Source organism: Siphateles boraxobius, unplaced genomic scaffold (genome assembly GCF_051911475.1).
Source record: "Siphateles boraxobius isolate OS27281-9 unplaced genomic scaffold, OSU_SipBor_1 31, whole genome shotgun sequence".
NCBI classification, from domain to species: domain Eukaryota; kingdom Metazoa; phylum Chordata; class Actinopteri; order Cypriniformes; family Leuciscidae; genus Siphateles; species Siphateles boraxobius.
This window is the reverse complement of record NW_027508931.1, coordinates 11,113,542-11,133,365: the sequence shown is the minus strand read 5'-3', so window position 1 is coordinate 11,133,365 and position 19,824 is coordinate 11,113,542. Positions and strand designations below refer to the sequence as shown.

The window sequence follows — 19,824 nt, the reverse complement described above, 5'->3', positions numbered from 1 at the left end:
ATGACATTGTATGATGTTACCAATGTATTTGCAACAACAAAAAATTATATATAAATAAAGAAAATTATAATTAATTTTGTATTAATCAGGCACTTAATGCCTAGACATGTTTAAAAATCATGCACAACTTTACAGGATACTATCCAGATGTTATTGTTTTGCACCAATTAATTTCTGTGAAAAAGTGGACCTATGCTTCTTAACACTTTAATATAACTTTGTTATATGCATGTGATCACAAACATTATACTGCATTGTTCCCCCTAATATTATTCCTTATTCTTAAATTATTGTAAAAAGGTTTTTTTCTAAGTGATGATTAAATTATTGAAAAATTATTTGTGTTATAATTATTATAATAATAATTATTAATTAGTAAAATTAAAAGTGATGATTATTATTACTATTATTCAGTGTTTCACATGCTAAAACAGGATGAAATGTGCTTAATGAACACATTTGCCTTGACTTGCCAAAGTATATGAAAGTATGTGAACAAATTTTGGTAACACTTTACAGTAAGGTGTTTGTTAACATTAGTTAATGTATTAACAAACATGAACTAACTATTAGTATTATATTAATTTGTTAATGCTAGTTAATAAAAGTGTTCATATTAGTTCACAATGCATAACTAATGTTAAAAGATACAACTTTTGATCTTAAAAATATTAATAAATGTTAATATTAACATTACCTAAGAATAATAACTGTAGAAATATTGTTCATTGTTAGTTCATGTCAACTAATGTAGTTAAGCAATGTTAACAAATGAAATCCTATTGTAAAATCTTACCCAATTTATTCCCAGACTGTATTCCTTTTTTACACAATTACTATCGTCTGCAGTAATTGTTATATTGGCACTTTTAAAAAAGTTAAATTTTCATTGCTTTCACAATTTTAATGTAGAATGCATTCATCAAACTCCACTCAAACTTGCTACTAAACGATTCAACAAGTTCATTTTCAGTGTTTTACAAAGTACCTGCTAGCTAGATGAAATATATCCATTAACTCAGGTCCTGTCCATTTACAGTGTAATATTAACTTTCATAATTGCTAAACATTGTATTATTGTACATTGTAGTATTCATTTTGAAGAAAAAATGTTCTATATGTCATAATCATTTGTTAACAGGTAGTCATTACTTCAATGAGCACATTGTTTCTGCCTTAAATTATTACATTGTCTAATGAATACATTTTTAGCTAACTGTGATTTGTATATGTACATTTCTGAAATATATAATTAGACAGTTACCTCTGATAACATCACTCTAAATTGTAATGTGGACTCGTGCATTTTCTGTAGAGCTGCTTTGAAACGATGTGTATTGTGAAAAGCGCTATACAAATAATTACATGTGAATTGAACGACACACAAACCCATTTGAAATATTTATTTGTTTGATATCGGATTTTAAAGCCTAACTCTGACAACAGATAACAGGTACAGTATTGCATTATACCAAAAATAAAATAAAATAGAAACCACCAGCATCAGTTTACAATAAAAAGGCATTTGACTAAATGACAACAGTGTTCCAGTTTCATACTATGGACATACGCTCAAGGCAGAACATACCACAAAATATTGTACCAGTTCATTACATACAATATGAGTTTGTGTTTTTGGGTACATGAATACATACAAGAGCTGAAGAGAAAAGGACCCAACAACATAAATTTCACATTGCAGGTTCTGATACATCTATTTTTCAGCTATAAAATTTTCATTGTGGTGTGGAGGAAGAAGGGCATATGAAACAACAATAAAAAAATAAATAAAAAAAAAGTACATTAGAATCACAAATTCTGTGTTCCACATGTGGCATTACATTGGCAGAATTCTTACGTCACATTTTTGATAAAAAAAAAAATTCTGTCTCGTCCTCGTGCCCTGTACTGTAAAAAGTAATCAGTTGACAACTTAAAAAAAAACTGAGGAAACCTTTGCCTCAAAATTAAGTAAAAAAACGTAAAATAAATTCAGTTATGTGGAATTGTCAAGTTCACAGCTTAATCTTTTCAATTACGCATTAAGTTTATTACTTAATCATTTTTAGTTATGTGAACAGAACTTGACAATTCCACATACAGTAACTTTTTTTTTTCAATTATGCATGAAGTTTATTTAATTTTAAAGGCAACGGGTTTCATCACTTTTTACAGTATGCTAATGCATTGACAAACTATAAGAGAACCTTCTAAACCAGTGTAACTGTATCAACTAAAGATGTTAGCTCAGTTACAGACTAGAGTACACTTAGAAAAAGTGGTTAATATGTACGTGGAAGATGATAAAAGGGGATTAGTGTCTTGCCTTTATTTCTAGAAAGTCCCTACTGATATTCCACAACTAAAAGTGGCAGTATTTAAGTGCTGAATTAAAGTTAAACACAAAAACAAACAAAAGAACGATCAAATGTCAATCTCCGGAAAGAGAGAATGAAACCCTGTCATCCAGAATGGCAGAAAGATGGAAAATTAAATATTGTAAATTTTGGCCAAAAATAATAATTTTAAATTAACATTAAAAACTATGAATTGCACTCAAGCACAGAGCCTGGTACGGATCAGTCACCATTTCTCTCGAGTTTCGCTCAAAGTCTCCTAAACACAACAAACACACGTAATATCAATAACACAACGGCTTGTAAATTCAAAATTGCACATAGACCGAACAAAGACCGAGGGCTCTCATTATAGTCATCGTACCGCCACTAACATCCCAATGTATTTGGTATCAAAATCAAGTTTTTAAAAGTGCAAAATCAAACTGAAAACACACCGAGCCTCTTTAACATTCACACACACACACACTCACTCTCACAAACAGTTTGTGTGCCTGTGTGCACATTTCGTCAAAGCTACATTACTAAAAAAAGAAAGAAAAACCTAGAAATTATCCATACTATTATTGCTATCTCTCTAGATTGAAATGGACACTGCAGCGTTCTAGTGTTGCGCTAGTAATTAGTCATAAAAAATATAATATTAAGAGTACATAGCGTAAAGAATACACATTATTACTAAGACCTGACAGTGATCTAGGAAGATTGATTAAGGATATGTGCGCACACGTTAAACATACTGATGTGTCATTCTCTAATATTTCAAGGCACACGCGCCCTCGGTTCTTCTTTTGCACATTGACTCGCTCTGACACACGACGTTCACCTGAGAGTTCGTTCAAATACCAACCACAAACACAATCAGAGTCAAACAGTCTTACATAAACACGTTTAAAGGAATAGTTCACCCAAAAATAAAATTCTGTCATCATTTACTCACCCTCATAATACCGTTTCAAACCTGTATGACATTCCTTCCATGCGTGGAACGTTGGTTTATACGACTTCTGCGTTATTATTCTATAAAAGAGATCAGCATGAACGTTCTTTAAAATATCTTTTGTGTTCTCCAGATGAAAGTCGTACATGTTTGAAACCTGACGGTGTGCAAGTAACCTATTTTTTTTTTTTTAGGTGAACTATTCCTTTAAGATGAAAGCAGCCCACAACAACAGAACTATTGAGACATACTCCCAATTATTTTTGCTCGTATACGTGTGTGTTTCTGTGGGCAGAACTGGAAACATAAATGCTGTGGAAACGTAAGTGCAAACAAATCAGCACTGAAATAAAATCAGTACTGGGCCCAAGGGCTACAGCAAACAGAGACTGATCAAGACAGAACACACACACACATTCATGTTCATCTTTGTGAACCCATTCATTGACACAATGCAATCTCTAGCTCTTACCCTAACCCTACCATCACAACTAAGGCCCTGTTTACACCTGGTATTAAGATGCATTTTGGTCAATCGAATTACAAGTGGACGACGCTAAATGCAAGTGTAAACGGGGTCTAAAACGTTTTGACTTTCGACCACTTCCAGAGTTAATCGAAAACACATTTGACCGTTTGCTTTCGTAGTGTAAACGCTCATGTGGTCGAATGCGTTCGAACAGCCACAAAAGAGCGCCTACTGACATAATACATGAATATTATGGGAAGCGCTCTAGCCAGATGGGATTTAAACATTGTCGGCTGGAGACCCAAGTTTGGTTTGAAGACGAAAAACATACCAAGCACAATGTTCTCTCACCATTCCTGATTTCTCTCATCGCATTCGGCTGCTGCTCTCCGTATTTTTTCCGTCATCTCCGGTCGTGTTGAGACAGATTAAAATACCAGGTGTAAACAGGAATGTCTCTCTCTCATCTACTTGTGATCTGATCGATCAAAACACAGATCGATCTAAGCGCCTAAACCGAATTATAACCTTTTCCCTAAAACCAAGTCTTGACCCTCAAACAGGCCTATAAATGGTTCTCGCTTTACTCTTTGTCCTCAATCCGATGGTCTAAAACTCAAACCGGTCCTCACAAAGATAGTTGTACAAAAAAACAAAAGAAAAACACACACACACAGTCGCAATCACACGCTTGATATCATGCCTTGTTCTAAATAGAAATCACTGGTTTAGAAACATCACGCCTGTCAACGTACCAAGCTTTTTTATGCATATACCATGAGTGGATCTGCATCTTATTCTAGTTCCACAACACGCACACAGACCAGTGGGGCCGCTCTCACAGGGGTCAAAGGTCAGTGCTCCAACATTGAAGGGGTCTTCATTAGAAAAGACAAGAGATCATCTAGAGTACCGCTCATGCTCAAACTAAAAAGACCCACGCAACTACACTGCAGATCGATGGGAACAGCAAATGCCAAAACAGGGAAACCACAGCATTTAACATTTCATGAGCGGAGCGACGGTTTTCATGGGGATGGAGGCGAGTCAAACGCTGTTACATTGGGCCATTACTACTGGAGTCGCCCCTGTAGAATGAGACATTTGTAGGCTTTAAATACATGTCCAGTAATTTCCTATGGAAGAACACTCAAATGTATCTATATTTATTTCTGCTCCTTGGACGACTGAGTACCAGTGATGGGTATCGCCATGGTTCCTGTTGCTATGACATCTGTTGCTTTGGCATTAGTGTCACTGCAAGACAGTGGAAGCAACCAATAAGAGGACATCACTGTGCACATTTTGTCAGTAAGTCTTGAGTCAATGTCAAAGCTGCTGCTAAATTTTCAACAACTGTCTGCAAACAATTTAGTAATGCAAGAATGTGTATTAGAGTTTTATTTATCATTAACAACACCAAACTTTTTGCACAAGAATTAAGAAATAAATTAAAACATTACATAATTTGATTATTAGTAATACTAAGAAGAAGAATGATACATATAATGTTTAAAAAGTACAATAATGCTTTAAAAATGCTTCGATGGAATCCAAAGAATGGTTTACCTGTTGAAGACTGCTTTCTCATTGTTTGCATCGAAGGCGAGTGTAATGCTCTCCTTGGATACGCTCTCTGTGATGATGTTGGCTTTGTCTTCTTCCTCACTGTCTGAGCCACTTGAGCTGCTGTCGGACGCCACCAGAGGAGCCTTCCTCGCCCCACACACACTCCACACACACGCTGACGAGCCTTTCACTGCAACACACACATGCTATCAACTCATGTTCATGGACCATTTCAAGAACATTTAGAACAAAAAACAGTATCGTAAATATGCAAACAATAAATATAATATTATTATTAATAATAACATATGTTTGCGTAAATGTTTAAGTGAAATGTACACTATTTCTAGACACTAGTCAAATCATCAATCCTTTCTTTCAAAATTAAAAGTGTTTATATTTTAGACCTCTCGGGATGGTTTTTGCAGGAAATTGCGAATATATACGTCACTCGCTGTGTGTCTCGTCATATCCATAAATGGAGAAAAAGTTGCTCCGATATTTTGACATGTGCATGGTGTGGGACTGGCATAGTGTAGTTGACACAATCTCGAGCCTAAGGGGAATCACTAGTTTAAAAAAAACACTGAACAGAGGAGAGTCTGCTGGCAAAAAGAGAACGCGACAGAACTTGCAATAAAACGAGAATCAACATTGGCTTGGCTTTTCAGAGATGGCAAGAACTGAGGGATTTGAAATGTTGTAAAGTCGACGTGGCAATGGCGTTTTTATTACTCAACAGGAGAGTAAGGCATAGGGCTGTCGCGATAACCGCAATATCGCAGTACCGCGCTACTGACAGGCCAACCACAGAGTAATGCAAGTAACCGCAGCAACCGCGAACCGCGTTTTCTTTTTTCATAAGGCCACCCTTCGTAGTTCGTACCATGTGTATTGAATGTTAAATAAGTTAATAATGATAACAAGACTGTTTATCATGGTGATTTGTACAGAGGATTCGTGGATTTGGACCTAAGCCTAAACAGACAGTGAATGTGTTCGACTGAGCGCGTGCGATTACCTGCGTCTGTCTTTGAAGTCAAGGACATTCGTGAAAAGGTTGCCGTTTCCAAGGAAAGTGAAATATTTGTCGTAGGCTATCATCCTTTTAACGTGTAAGGGTATTTACCATGAATGGCGTCAGCGCTGGTCAGCATTACACAGCGCGAGGACAGCCGTGGGGGGAAAGCAGCGAGTCACGCATGAATCAATGCCATTGGTCTCTATTAAGTGAAGCATTGCTTCAGCTTTGCCCAAAACAAGTGAAGCATTGCTGGCCAGCTGAGCCTTGAAAAGTGGAGCTCAAAGTTAAAAAATAATTAACGCCTTGTTTCATTACATCTATCATTTAAGGAATCAGCTTTTTTGAACGTTTTTGTTGAATGAACGGTTTAATGACTTACTCAAAGACAGTCCGTTGGCATAACAACTGCGCGCTGAGTGACAGTCTTTCAATGCGCAGAGACGCTGTTTAGTTTCAGTTACATTGTTTTTGTGTATGCTGACCACATCATAACACGTATTTATATAGCAACAAATAAATATAAATAAATAAATGGCGGTAAAACCGCGACAGCCCTAGTAAGGCATTTTATTGAACGGATAAATGCCATATGTATCTCTCCAACAGAGTTCATTGTAAAGTATTATCTATCGTGAAGGGTTGTTTCATCATGGTTGTTTTAGCGCTGTGTTGTGCTTTCATGGAAGTATATTGTATATATAGACAGTAATGTCTTCGGCTTGTCAGCTTGAGATCCTTTCCATCTAATCTGGTTATATCTCTTAAGTCTAGTAGTGAATGTTTTGTGAGCAGTATGATAATCATATTCATCCGCAACCCAAATGTAAGTATTTGTTGTCCATTTAGTAAAAGAAAAAAGCAAGTAAGCCACTCACTTTCTTCATTTTGGCTCTGTTTGTTTGGATTTTCCGAGTCCACAGGTGAACTGCACCTGGGTCCTGCATCTGAACTACAGAACACCAGAACATTTAGCACAGTGTCACCTGACCTGAATACACAATATCACCTAAAACACAGTCTCTCCCTCACCAGCAGAAAGGTTGGAAGTCAGTGAAAGTCGCCCATCCCTTCTCCTCAGTCTCACTGAGCTGGGCGGTAGAGGTTCCCCACACGTTGGAGCCCGTATCTATGGCGATACTAGCAAAATCCCGACAGCTGAAGTCATCTTCAAAACTCGCTGTCCATCCAGGACCTGCTGGGTTGTAATCGTTTTTCCATTCAGTTATTATATGAGATCAGGTGGGAGATCTAAATCTAGATCATGTGAGCTGTGAGCTTACTCTGCAGATCGCTGGACTGCTTGTCCATGTCCTGGTTCTGGATCTTGTCTGGAGTTTGTTTGGTCTCTGGAAACCACTCCATGTCAGGTGACCCCAAACGCCTGCAAGAGCCACCGTCCACCTCACTCTTCTGAGCATTTGTCACCAGTCCGAACCTATTAAAAAATAAACCATATACGCCAGTCAGAGCAGGCAATGTTTAGAGTGTGAGTGCAAGTGTGTGTGTGTGTGTTTTATGAACCTGCTTCTGGATTTCACTTGTGTTGCATAGTTGATTTCTTTATCCTCCCAAATATCTTCCTCCTCCTCAGGATCTTCAAAAGGCCGTATTCGCTCCTTTGTGCAAGTCTCAAAGATTGCAGAGCTCTTCTGAGAGAGGAGAGAAACGGGAAGGGTAATAACAATAGTGTGAATGAGAAAAAAAATAATGATAATATGGTGAAAATTATAACCCAAAACAGAAAAAACCCAAAGCGTAATAAGAATATAGAACAATTAATAATAAATGAAATATAAAGAAAGAATAAAAATATGGAAAAACAAGGGCTCACCCCCTTGTCTCCCAGGTTAAAGTTGATCTCTGAGATTCGATCAAATGTGGCGCTGCAGGAAAAACAGACAGAAACTAGAGTTTAAACTTGCTAAAAACATGAAGCAATAAACAATTCATTATTAAATGAATTTATATTTCAATATTAAATATTTCAATTAAATTCAATAATTTTTTTATATATTTTTTTCTAATTATGGTAGATTTACATTATCAAGGATTAAAGAACATGCCGTTTTTAAACATAAGATTTATATACATTTTATTTAATATTTAGATTAATATTTATATATAACAGTTGAATCTACATTTAATTCTAAATCGAACCCTTTGTGCAGGAATCACCTGATGTTGCCGTCATGCTCTCCGAATTCATCGCCATTCAATCCAAACTGATCAACAAAGTTTGCCGTCATCTGCTGGATCTGATAATCTGAGAACACCTGTTAAGAGAAAGATGCTCATTAAAGGTGATTTGCGGATTGTCGTGTTTGATGTTAAGATACTTCCTATGATTTCACAGCAAATGACTTTGTGCAAACTCTCACCAGGTCTGCAGTGTTCTTCTTGTTAGTTTCCATTAGCGTTTCATTCACAAACTGCTCCCAGCGAGCTTTATAGGCCTCTGGTAGCTCTGTCATACACAGACATACCAAAAGTTTGAAAACAAAGAATGAGGTTTGTTAAAAAATAATATCATTCAAAAGTTTGGGGTCAGTAAGATATATATTGTTAAAGAAATTAATACTGTTATTCAGCAAAAAAAAAAAAAATTATATATGTGTATATATATATATATATACACATACACACATACGTATATAACACACAAATCCTCTCAAAAACACAGCGTGTTAGCTACCTTTTATTAGTTGTGCGATTTGGGTCTGTTCTTGTTCTCTCTCTGCATTCTGCACAACTGTGTTGGCAATCCTGGTCAGATGACCCATATACCCTTTTCTCATGCCTCCAGCTTCCCTATAACATACACACAGATATATAAGATCATAAGATACTCAACCAGCAAAAGCGTATTGACTCTTCAGCTCATAGATATTTAACTTTTTCCTTACTGTGTTTTGTCATTTTCTTCCCAAGCATCCAAAATCCTCTGAACCAGCTTGCAGTCCTTTAGTAGCTGCACACAAACAAATATATTTCAATGACATATATAACTTCCTGTGTCCTCAAACCAAATAACTTAAAAAAAACGAATGTGTTTTTTTTATTTTAAAAAATGCAGAAAGTTTTGTGATGCGACAGGCTGTACAGTATAAAAACCATTATGCCTATGGAGAGTCCTGTAAACCACATTTACCAAAGCCAGTTTGAGTGTGATACGGTTTAATATATATATACACACACACACACAAACAAACAAAATTTTTTTTTACACATTTACATGCATGCATATGTACATTTACCAAGTGAGTCAGATCTAGCAAGTGACTCAAACTTGATTATTATTCTGCTGACATGGTAATATATAGTTCCTCTCTACTGCGAATTTATTTTTATATTACATGTTACTATATATGACTATACAAAGCTTCAATAAGTGAGGGTCATGCTTACATGCTTTATCAAGTCATAGCTTGTGAACATGTCAGATCTGTCAGAGTTTTGTGTTTCCAGCTGAATCTGATCTGGACTGTCATGTGTTTTTCCATTCTGTGTTGACTGGTTAAGGATGGCAGAGACACAGTGCTCCACTTGGATGTGTAGGAAGTTATTCCATGAGAATTTAAAAAACAAGTCCTAAAGAGAGAAACAGATTAAGAAAGAAAATAGAAATGTCTCCGAAAGAACTCTATGTTCACCAAGGCTGCATGCATTTGATCAAAAATACAGTAAAACAGTAATAATGATATTCAATTTTACTATATTTTAAATACATTTTATTTATTCCTCTGATGGCAAAACTGAATTTCAGCATCATTACTCCAATCATCAATACTAAAGTCACATGATGCTTCAAAAATCATTATAATATGCTGATTTGCTGCTCAAGAAATATTTCTTATTATCAAAGTTGAAAACAGTTGTGCTGCTTCTTATTTTTGTGGAAACCATTATGCATTAATTTTTTTAGGATTCTTTCATGAATATTAAGTTAAAAAGAACACCATTTACTTGAAAGAGAATTCTTTTGTAACAACATAAATGTCTTTACTGTCACTTTTGATCAATTTAATCCATCCTTGCTGAATAAACGTATTCATTTCTTGAAAAAGCATTAAATAAATAAAATGAATAATTTCTTACAATAAAAAAAAATCTAATTGTCTTATTTCCAGATAGATAAAAATGTAAAGTATTTAAAAAAATGATTGGCTCTAAGAAAGGAAACATCTTGTTTATTTGTTGACTTAAGCTAGACTAAGAATGACTAATACCAGCAGCAGGTTGATCATGTTCATTTGGCAGAGCTCCTGGTGGATTCTGGGAGCTCTGGTGTACAGGAGAGCAGCCATCAATCTGGACGCATACAGCCGCGCGTTGCCATACGGCTCCTCAAGAACACCCATCGTGGTCAACATCACACATTTCTGAGTGCAGAGAGAGCATCAACAAAAACATCAACTTCCTCTGTGAGACATCTTTCAGTGATTTGACTTTGACTTTGTTTTAAGACTTGATAAAACCAGAGGAGCAGACCAACCTTGAGTGGGTTTAACAGAAGGTGGTGGAAGTGCTTTAGATGTGGCTGGATGCCCATTAAAATGCTGTTGTTAACAGTGTAAGACTTTTCCAATCCCTGAGAGCACGGGTCAATCACCTGCTCAACACTGTTACACAGACATATACACTTTAGTATCAGTGATTGTGTGAGTGTGTGTGTGTGTATGATTCAATGCATTTGTGTTACTCACCCAGGTCTCTGAGTTTCCAACAATGTGAGTAACACTTGCGTTCCATTGACGATGCACACTACACTCTTTTCTCCTTCAAACATGTTCTTCAATAGGGCCTCAACATTCTGCTGTCTGAAACAGCAGCCGGAGACTTTAGTTTAGTTAATCTGTTCAAGCATAAAGTCCATTCCACATTCTGCTTATTTTGGCTGACAACTGCCCACTTAGACAGTAAGAAACCATCTAGCTGACATGAAAAGTGACCGAACACTGTGGCAGTGATCGCACGCACTCACAGCTCTAGTGTTGTGAGCAAAGGGTCGGTCTCTGAAGCTTCCTGCAGCAGACTGGCCTGATCTCTGCTCAGACGGATGATGTCACACAGGGTCTGAGATGCGTTCGACTGCCTCTGTAAACACACATTTATATATGCGTCATCTTTCATGTCTCTTTATTTAGATTTGTAAGATGGAATCAAATGTTTTATGTCGCATAAGGACTTTTTCAATACCAAGATCAAAAAATCTTCCTTAAGGGATAGTTCACCCAAAAATTCAATTATTAAGGTCCCCATGTGGTGAAAATCAAGCTTTTAATGTAGTTTATATATCGGTGGTGTTTTTAATGTACTTTAAGACAAACCATGTCCAAATGCACACCGTTTCTGAGTTTTTTTTCTCCTTAAAACTGCAGTGAACCAAAGACAGTCTCAAAAACGCAGTTTGAAATCGCTGGTATTTATTACGTTACAAACTACCTTGTAACCAATCACATCAACGGGTACTGTAGTCGTCAACAAAAGGATCTCTGAGCTGGTGTGAGAGTGCAGACGGGGCTAATTTGCATATTTATAGAACCACTATACTAAATGAGGCAAGGGGTAAGTTACACTCAAGCTAAGGAATGAAGAATTTTTTCCCCCAAGGAAAAAACATTTAAATATGTCATTTTGTTGATCAAAGATTCGTTTTAAGGGATGAAATGATTGACTACAGGGGGACTTTAGATATTTTGTTTAAGTTGATTAAGTCGGAAACCAAACAGTTGATGGTAGTATGAATGGGAATAAGGAAGTCAATGGGGCCGATCTACTGTCTGGTTTCTGACATTCTTCAAAATATCTTCGTTTGTGTTCAGCAGAAGAAAAATTCATACAGGTTTGGAACATCTTCATCCTGAGTAAATGATGACATAATTTTCATGTTTGGGTAAATTATCCCTTTAAAATAAGAGATTTAAACAAGTACTTAACGGTATGTATCAAACTTTGTCATGTAATTCATTCTCTAGTAAAACTCTACTGACTGACCTCATCTTCACTGTGAGGGTGTATCAGCTCAATGAGTCTCTGGATCAGCCTCTCTTCATTCAGCCACTGAAAACAGACCACAAAGAAAAAAGAAAAATGACACACAGAAAGAACAGATTTTAATTTTGACCACTTTTATATCCCATGGGTTGATTTTTATTAAAACTAAAGATTACAGATTTTACTTTTTGTTTCATGAAAGTCACATTAAAATTGTCTTCATTTCAGTTTTTTTCTAATGACTTCTGTGCACATATGTTTTATTGTTTTTCCCCTGTGCCACATTTTAAATATAAATTCAATACAAATCCTCCAAAAATATGAATTATTCCAACTCTGATAAGATATACAAGAAATAAATCATCAAATACACTTTCAATATTATAAATACTACCATCTACCACTACCAACACTACTTACTGACCCCCAAGTTTGGGGTCAATAAGATTTTTTAGTTTTACTCAAGGACACATTAAATTTATCAAAAATCTGAGTAAAGACATTTAGAATGTTACAAAAGATTTCTATTTCAAACAAATGCTGTTTTTTAACTATCAATTCATCAAAGAATCTTGGAAAATAAAAAGCATCGGTTTCTAACAAAACAGCACAACTGTTTTAATAATAAATGTTTAAGTTTATTTTTCTCAAAGCCAAAGTGTCCATTATAGAAATACTAATGAATCAGTTGGTTGAAAGCACTCACACTAAGCACTTCCTGTCTGAGACAAGCGGGCTCCACGCTGCTAATGAGACGCAGCACCAGATCCATCATGGCCGACGTGTCCAGGTGTTTCAACACCTGCCCTATAAAATCCTCTTTTTTCTTTAGGAAACCAACCATCTGATGAAAAATTCAAATCAACAAAGATCAGGATAAAAAAATCATGCATAAATCAATGATTTTCAAAGGAGCGGAGATGCATGTTGCGTACCTGCTCTGTCTTGCGGGTGATGAGGTTGCCAACAGTTTTACTGAAGAACGAGGCCAGTAGAGGGTTCAGCGGTGGCGTCTGCTCTAGGAAGTTATAGAGTGTCTTCAGCAGAGACTCGTCTCCACCAACTTTATCGTTGATGAGGGACACATCGCACGTCAACAACTCACATGCTACATTAGCATACCTGCATGAGCGACCGGGAGAAAAAAAACATATACAACTAGTGGATGACCAACATATCTTAAACAGATTCAATATACACTGCAAATACAAAGGTAAGGTAGGCAAATTGCTTTATAAACACTTTCTGTTACACTAGATGAAACTCTTCACATCCTGATAGCAATAAATAATACGTCTAAATATTGAAACGTATATATCTTCTGTGGAAGTCACAGGACCAAAAAAAAAAGTTCATTCAATCATTGCATTTGGTCGGAATGCAATGATACAATGTCCTACCTGCCTGTCAACATATGTATTTCCAAACCTCCACACACCTGCTCACGCAGACATTCAAGCCATCAGCACGCTCTGTAACGCCCGTTTCACACATACTCCGTGTGCAGTGTGTATGCGGTGCGTATTTTTTTACGCACCCATGTTAACAGGTTAGAGCTTTCACACTGCACATGGATGCGGTCCGGCGATCCGTTCCAGGTGTAGTGCGTATACAGCAGTGCAGAGATCGTTTCCGCACCGAGCCTATTTTTGCAGTGCTGCACCGCACTGAATTAAAGTGGCAGTGCATTGTTCACGCTAAAAAAGACATAGATTGCCAAGAAACTGTAATAATTTCATCATATACGCATAATATATCCCTTTAAACAATGTCAAAGTTAACGTTTTGATTTTGTGGCACACAGAAACTGCGGATCAGTAGCGCACTGCAAACGCAGCATATGTGAAAGCACTAAAGCGCGTGCTGCTCCTGTACCGTATACGCACCGCAACACGCAACGCAACGCATACACACTGCACACAGAGTATGTGTGAAACGGGCGTAAGGCTAGGAGTTGTAGACCGAAAGCCACAAACAAACAGTTTCTTTTTACAGTTCCTCCTGAACCAAAACAACAAGCTTATGCTGCGTTCACGCCGTCGTAACCGCAATTAAGAGAAGGCCACTCGTGATATTCTACCCGGAGCTGTTCACGTCCTCAGACTCGGATTTATGCATTTCTATGTCAACACTTTCAACGGCAAAATGAATCTGCAAAAGTCAGGTGGTACAACTAGAGCTCTGAAAGTTGTTTACATTCATTATAATTATTGTAATGTTATGTGCTTTGAGACATAAGGTAATTTAACACCATCTCTTCTTGTGACGCTTTGCAGACGCAGAAATGTGAGTTGTGTTTATGTGTTTTAAAGGGGGCGTGGCTTTGGAGACGCTCTGGACTGGATCTCATGCAAGGCGGTGCTATAATCGGCCTATCTGATAATCTCAAAAATCGGTTGTTTAATGGTCAAATTATGACTATTTAATCAGCCTTATTATGGTTAACTAAAACTATTATTAATGATTTTTAAAAAATGGAATAAGGCTGAATTAAATATTATATATATATATATTGAAAAACAAACTTTGAAATGTTTGCCTTGCCAACTAACTGAAATACTTGAAGTACTAAAATGACTAAAACTGAAATAAAAATAAATAAATAGAATAGCCAAATAGAAATATATAAAAATGAAAACTTATAAAATTGCAAAAGCACAACTTTACTAAAACTTAAACTAAAATTTTAAAAAATAAAACTAGAAGTAAAAATAAATGCTAATTCAAAATATTACTAAATACTATAACAGCATGTAAACAATACTGGAATACCACTCAGTCTGATTAATAAAAAATAAATACAAAAAATTATTTGATTAATTGTCTGATAATTTGTAAATTTGTAAAATAAAAATAATAATTATATATATATATATATATAATATCTGTATACCAGCCTGCTACATAATATCTAATTGGCCAAATATCGATTCATGAAATTAAGCTGTTCAAATATCTGTCAATTAATTGGACTGATTAATACCTTTTTTTCCCATTGCAGACAAAGTTTCAAAACATTTTATTTAAGAGGTGCTCAGAAAGTGTAAGCATCTTTTCACTCACTTGTAGCGCAGTTTCTCCTCCCGGTCAGTAGGGGGCTCATGCGTGACGAGGTTGAGAAGCTCCAGCATGCTGCTGTCCCGGGTGAGGAAGAGGAGGAGGCGCTGATTCTGGGCCTTGCACTCCTGCAGCACATCTTCTTCATCCAGCAGCTCCTGTAGGGTCACATCCTCCTTCTCCAAGAGCTTCTCAACCTGAGATGAGTTGTGGAGGTCAAACTTCCAGAACATGACTGCACCCTATAGAAGAAAGAGAGAGCACCTGAGACAGACAGAAGGAGGATGTTAGTTACTCAAGCATATTAGAATTAGAAAGCAAGCTGATGTTTTAAAGGGTTTGCTGGCCACTGACTAACTCTTGGTTTGCCAAAAAGTTAAATTAGAAACTGCACCAGTAAAACAGTGAATAGTAAAATACAGAGCAGCAGGTGCAGCAACTACTAAACATTAGCGGGTCAGCTGTAATTACACTCTTGATGAGCAGCTAAAGAATCAATTGCATCAGTCAATTAAAGACTATTAGTTGATCTAATTTCATTTGACTTCAGGTTGGACTGTCCTTGTTGTACTACACTGAATCTTACATTGTTTAAAATTAAATAGAGATGCACTGATTCCGATTGCCTTATATATATATATTATATATATATATATATATATATATATATATATATATATATATACACACACACAAACACATTTATTTGTTGCTCATTTGTTCTCTTACATGCCAAACTGGCCTTAAAGAAAAAAAAATATCTGTAGTCAATTGAAATTGAGGCAACCACTACATTTTAATAATGATCCAAACAAAGATGCTACACACATGTAGCATGAGCAGTCGTTTTTTTTATTTCAATTAGATTGTAGATTAAGATTTAAAGTAAAAACAGAATGGTCTGACTTTAGCTTTGACAAATTATGCAACTTAAGGCACAACTGAACAAAACAAAAACAGCAGACAGACTGAATGGAAACACAAATCCACTTTCTGACTGTAGGTGGCGCTTATGGAACAGAAATTATTTTGTTTCCTTGATTACCTCTGTACACAAGCAGCACTGTGCTTATAAACACTACTTTATACAGAGGCAAGATGAAAATAAATTACCATCGCAACTTTTCTGAAGACAGTCAGTTGACTTCAGAGATACATTCATATAAACCCCAGCACCAATTCTTCCTATATTTCATGCATCACAAACAATGAGCTTCTTGTGCCTGGTACAGCATTTTCTCTGCTGCGTTTTTGTCTTTCCATTTGTCTTCGGTGTGTCCCATCTCTGGCATGTGATGACTTCCTGTTTACAGACTTAGTAATATTTCGACACACGTTGTAGGCAGTGGCTAAAGGCTGCAATAAATCATAAATAGAATAGAAATATAGCAATAGAAAATCTGAAAATACCTCAGTGTTTGTAGTCAACATTTCAAAATGGATGACCACAAACAGTGTTTCAGGCCAAACGGATGGGAAAAACTAAAAGAGACTGCCGTTTTGTCCAACCCCCTCGAAGCAAAATGCTGTCGTGTACAGGTAAGAAAGCTGTTGCCATAGTGTTCCATTTTTATCATAATGCTGTTTAAATAGTAGACATAGCACGATACCATGATAAACATGAACCTTACAAATACTGTTCTGTTAATAACCCTCAGTCGATCCGACTATCCATGGGTGGCATACAAAAATTTGTAACTTTTACTGACAAATAAACATGAATTTCTCGGTCCAGGTAACGTGGAGAAGGAGTAAACATTGTTCGTTTAAATAAACTACCAGCATTGTAACAATTCAGAAAAAAGAAAGAAAGAAAGAGAGCTTTATTGCCAAGTGTGCTTGCACACACAAGGAATTTGTTTTGGTGCTGAGGCTTCCAGTGGACTATACAAATACAACAAGAAACATGAAACATAATACTACAAATTATAAGAATAAAAATATAAATATAAATATATGAGAATAAAAAGTATCACAGTTCAAATTCAAAAGTATCACAGTTCAATTCAAAGCAGTTTGAAAATCGGCGAAGTTACACTTTAAGCAGTAAATTACCTTCAGGGAGATAGTGTGTTTCCTTGGTTGGGATGCAGAGACCAGTTTACACACATTGGTTTCCTAGATTGAGTGGTCAGTGGTCAGATAACCCACCCATCCGCAAGGGCTGCCTTACATTACCACACAGGCACCTGTAAGGACAAAGACAAGTCATCAAGAAATGACTGAGACCAGTGAGGAAAACAGTGATGAGTGGTGGTGATGAAAGAATGCCATGCACATTTAAATTAAGTCACATCACAGTTCTGTAATACGACTAGGACTCGGGCTGAATAATCTCTTGTTTAAAACACACATGAAGGTGTTAACACACCTACAGATAACAGCATGTTCCATTTTAGTCTTTTAATGGGATTAATCAGCATATATGAGGTCAGCCGCTAGCCTAAACCACATCATACAGTCTTACAGACCATTACTGCACTGCATCTATTACAACACATTTATATACAGTGCACTCACAGAGAGAAATACTTCAACTAGAGGAAAGCGATAAAAATATTTATCATAGAAAACTATTATTAATTAATCATTTTTATGAATTTTCCAGCACTAAATAAATAGAGAGATAGAACGACCAATAGACAGACAAAAAAAAATTGTAGTCAAAATGTATACATAAGTTAAATAAATATAAATGTTGCGGTCTAAATATATACAAACTAAAAATTTATCAACTATGTACAATTTTGTTTACTGTGTAAAGCGAGGTTTTAAAAATTATGAACATCAATCAGCAAATACTAATTGAAATCATGCGTGTTTGGTAAAAGCAAGAATGCTAACAGTAGAGTGTGTGTGTGTGTGTGTGTGTGTGTGTGTGTGTGTGTGTGTGTGTGTTATCACACCAAATCATACAGTCTACACTATGGTCTACACACACTTCACGTCCACACACACTTCACGCCCACGCTTACGTGTGACAGGGCTACGGGCATTCAATGAAAATCAGACGACTGTACGACGACAATGTTATTTTTCACAAAAATACGTATTTATCTTAACTAGGCGAAATCAAATCCCTCGTTCAATATCAATCTCAGAGAGAGAGAGAGAGAGAGAGAGAGAGAGAGAGAGAGAGAGAGAGAGAGAGAGAGAGAGAGAGAGAGAGAGAGAGAGAGAGAGAGAGAGAGAGAGAGAGAGAGAGAGAGAGAGAGAGAGAGAGAGAGAGAGAGAGAGAGAGAGAGAGAGAGAGAGAGAGAGAGAGAGAGAGATACACACACACACACACACACAGACACAGGCCTCGCTCAATGTCACTGTGCGCAATCCACCAATCAGAACGCAGAAGCGGGAATCGAAACACCAATCAAAACGCTCAGAATTTGCATGCCCGTTTACTGGATGTTGCAAAACAATTTAAATGCCTCCACTGTAAAAATCCTTTAAATCGTATTAAACTCTTTTGCATAAACAAAGGTAAACATCTTCAGGAGCCTGAGCATGTCGAGGCTGTTACTACGTACAGCTATCGTATTAGATCTCAGAATATGATGACTGTAATATGAGCATACACTTCAAGGTGAAAGGCATTAACGTTACTTTTTAACAACGTCATCATGGTATATTTTTAATAATTGCTCATATGTCACGTGAGTCCATATGCAGATCATAAACGCATCTGTACTCTTCATCAGAGACGATCGACTAACGTTAGCATATAAACACACGGAAATAGTACAAACAGCATTAATGTGAACAAATAAACTACTGTGAACTTACCAGAAACACTTTGAGATGTCAGACAAACAAACAGCAATCTGTGATCAGACCTGTTCTGTACGGTGTCAAAGGGCGAGTGGATATGTCATATTTTGTTTACGATGCATCGTCCTGCATCCATAGATTCCCCAACGTCCTACCTCCTTCAGCAGCCCTGCTTCAGCACTGGCCCCTTCAGAGCGTTAAACTGTTAGCAGAAAAAGATTTGGACATTATTTCTTAAGTCAAAATGGCCGACAAGGAGACACGGACGCGCACGCTGTCTGTGAACGCGCTTGGGCTTGGGCGGTCGGTTCATGGGAAGAGTGAAATATTGATCTTATTAGTAAATGGAGGAAATATATTCTTCATTATTTATGACAATATGTAAAGTTGTATACCATATACATATAAATGTAGGTCAAACATGTAATATAAAATAGTTTTTCCCCACCAGGTTTTAGGAAGGAAATACTCAGAACTAAATATATTATTATTATTATTATTTTATATAATATAGTATATTAGTAAATTAAGCAGTGATTGTAACTTTTTTAAAGTATTTTTTAAACTTTTACTCTTGGATACCAACAAACACAATTTAAATGTTTTATTTATTATTTATTTTACTCTTTGTAAAAAACATTTTTTTTTA

At 36.3% G+C, this 19,824-nt stretch overlaps 1 protein-coding gene across 3 annotated transcripts; it reads right to left on the bottom strand.

The window, feature by feature from the left end:
- Positions 1-1,388: 1,388 nt before the first annotated feature.
- On the bottom strand, positions 1,389-19,457 carry ppp6r2b (protein phosphatase 6, regulatory subunit 2b). Of its 3 annotated transcripts, none has more exons than XM_077193780.1 (22): positions 19,191-19,457; positions 17,466-17,599; positions 15,417-15,674; positions 13,289-13,475; positions 13,060-13,197; positions 12,354-12,419; positions 11,341-11,453; positions 11,063-11,176; positions 10,852-10,978; positions 10,586-10,738; positions 9,765-9,947; positions 9,263-9,327; positions 9,052-9,167; positions 8,738-8,823; positions 8,535-8,632; positions 8,191-8,242; positions 7,881-8,008; positions 7,640-7,794; positions 7,389-7,554; positions 7,235-7,308; positions 5,336-5,525; positions 1,389-5,023 (listed from the first exon to the last, which is right to left on the bottom strand). In XM_077193780.1, the coding sequence occupies exons 3-22, from the start codon at positions 15,641-15,643 to the stop codon at positions 4,933-4,935; spliced, it is 2,529 nt and encodes an 842-aa protein (XP_077049895.1). In that variant the 5' UTR covers positions 15,644-15,674; positions 17,466-17,599; positions 19,191-19,457; the 3' UTR covers positions 1,389-4,932. The 3 variants fall into 3 exon arrangements, with proteins under 3 accessions (XP_077049895.1, XP_077049897.1, XP_077049896.1); XM_077193782.1 differs by having other exon boundaries at positions 7,389-7,551; XM_077193781.1 differs by having other exon boundaries at positions 15,417-15,652; positions 19,191-19,428.
- Between the last annotated feature and the right edge of the window lie 367 nt (positions 19,458-19,824).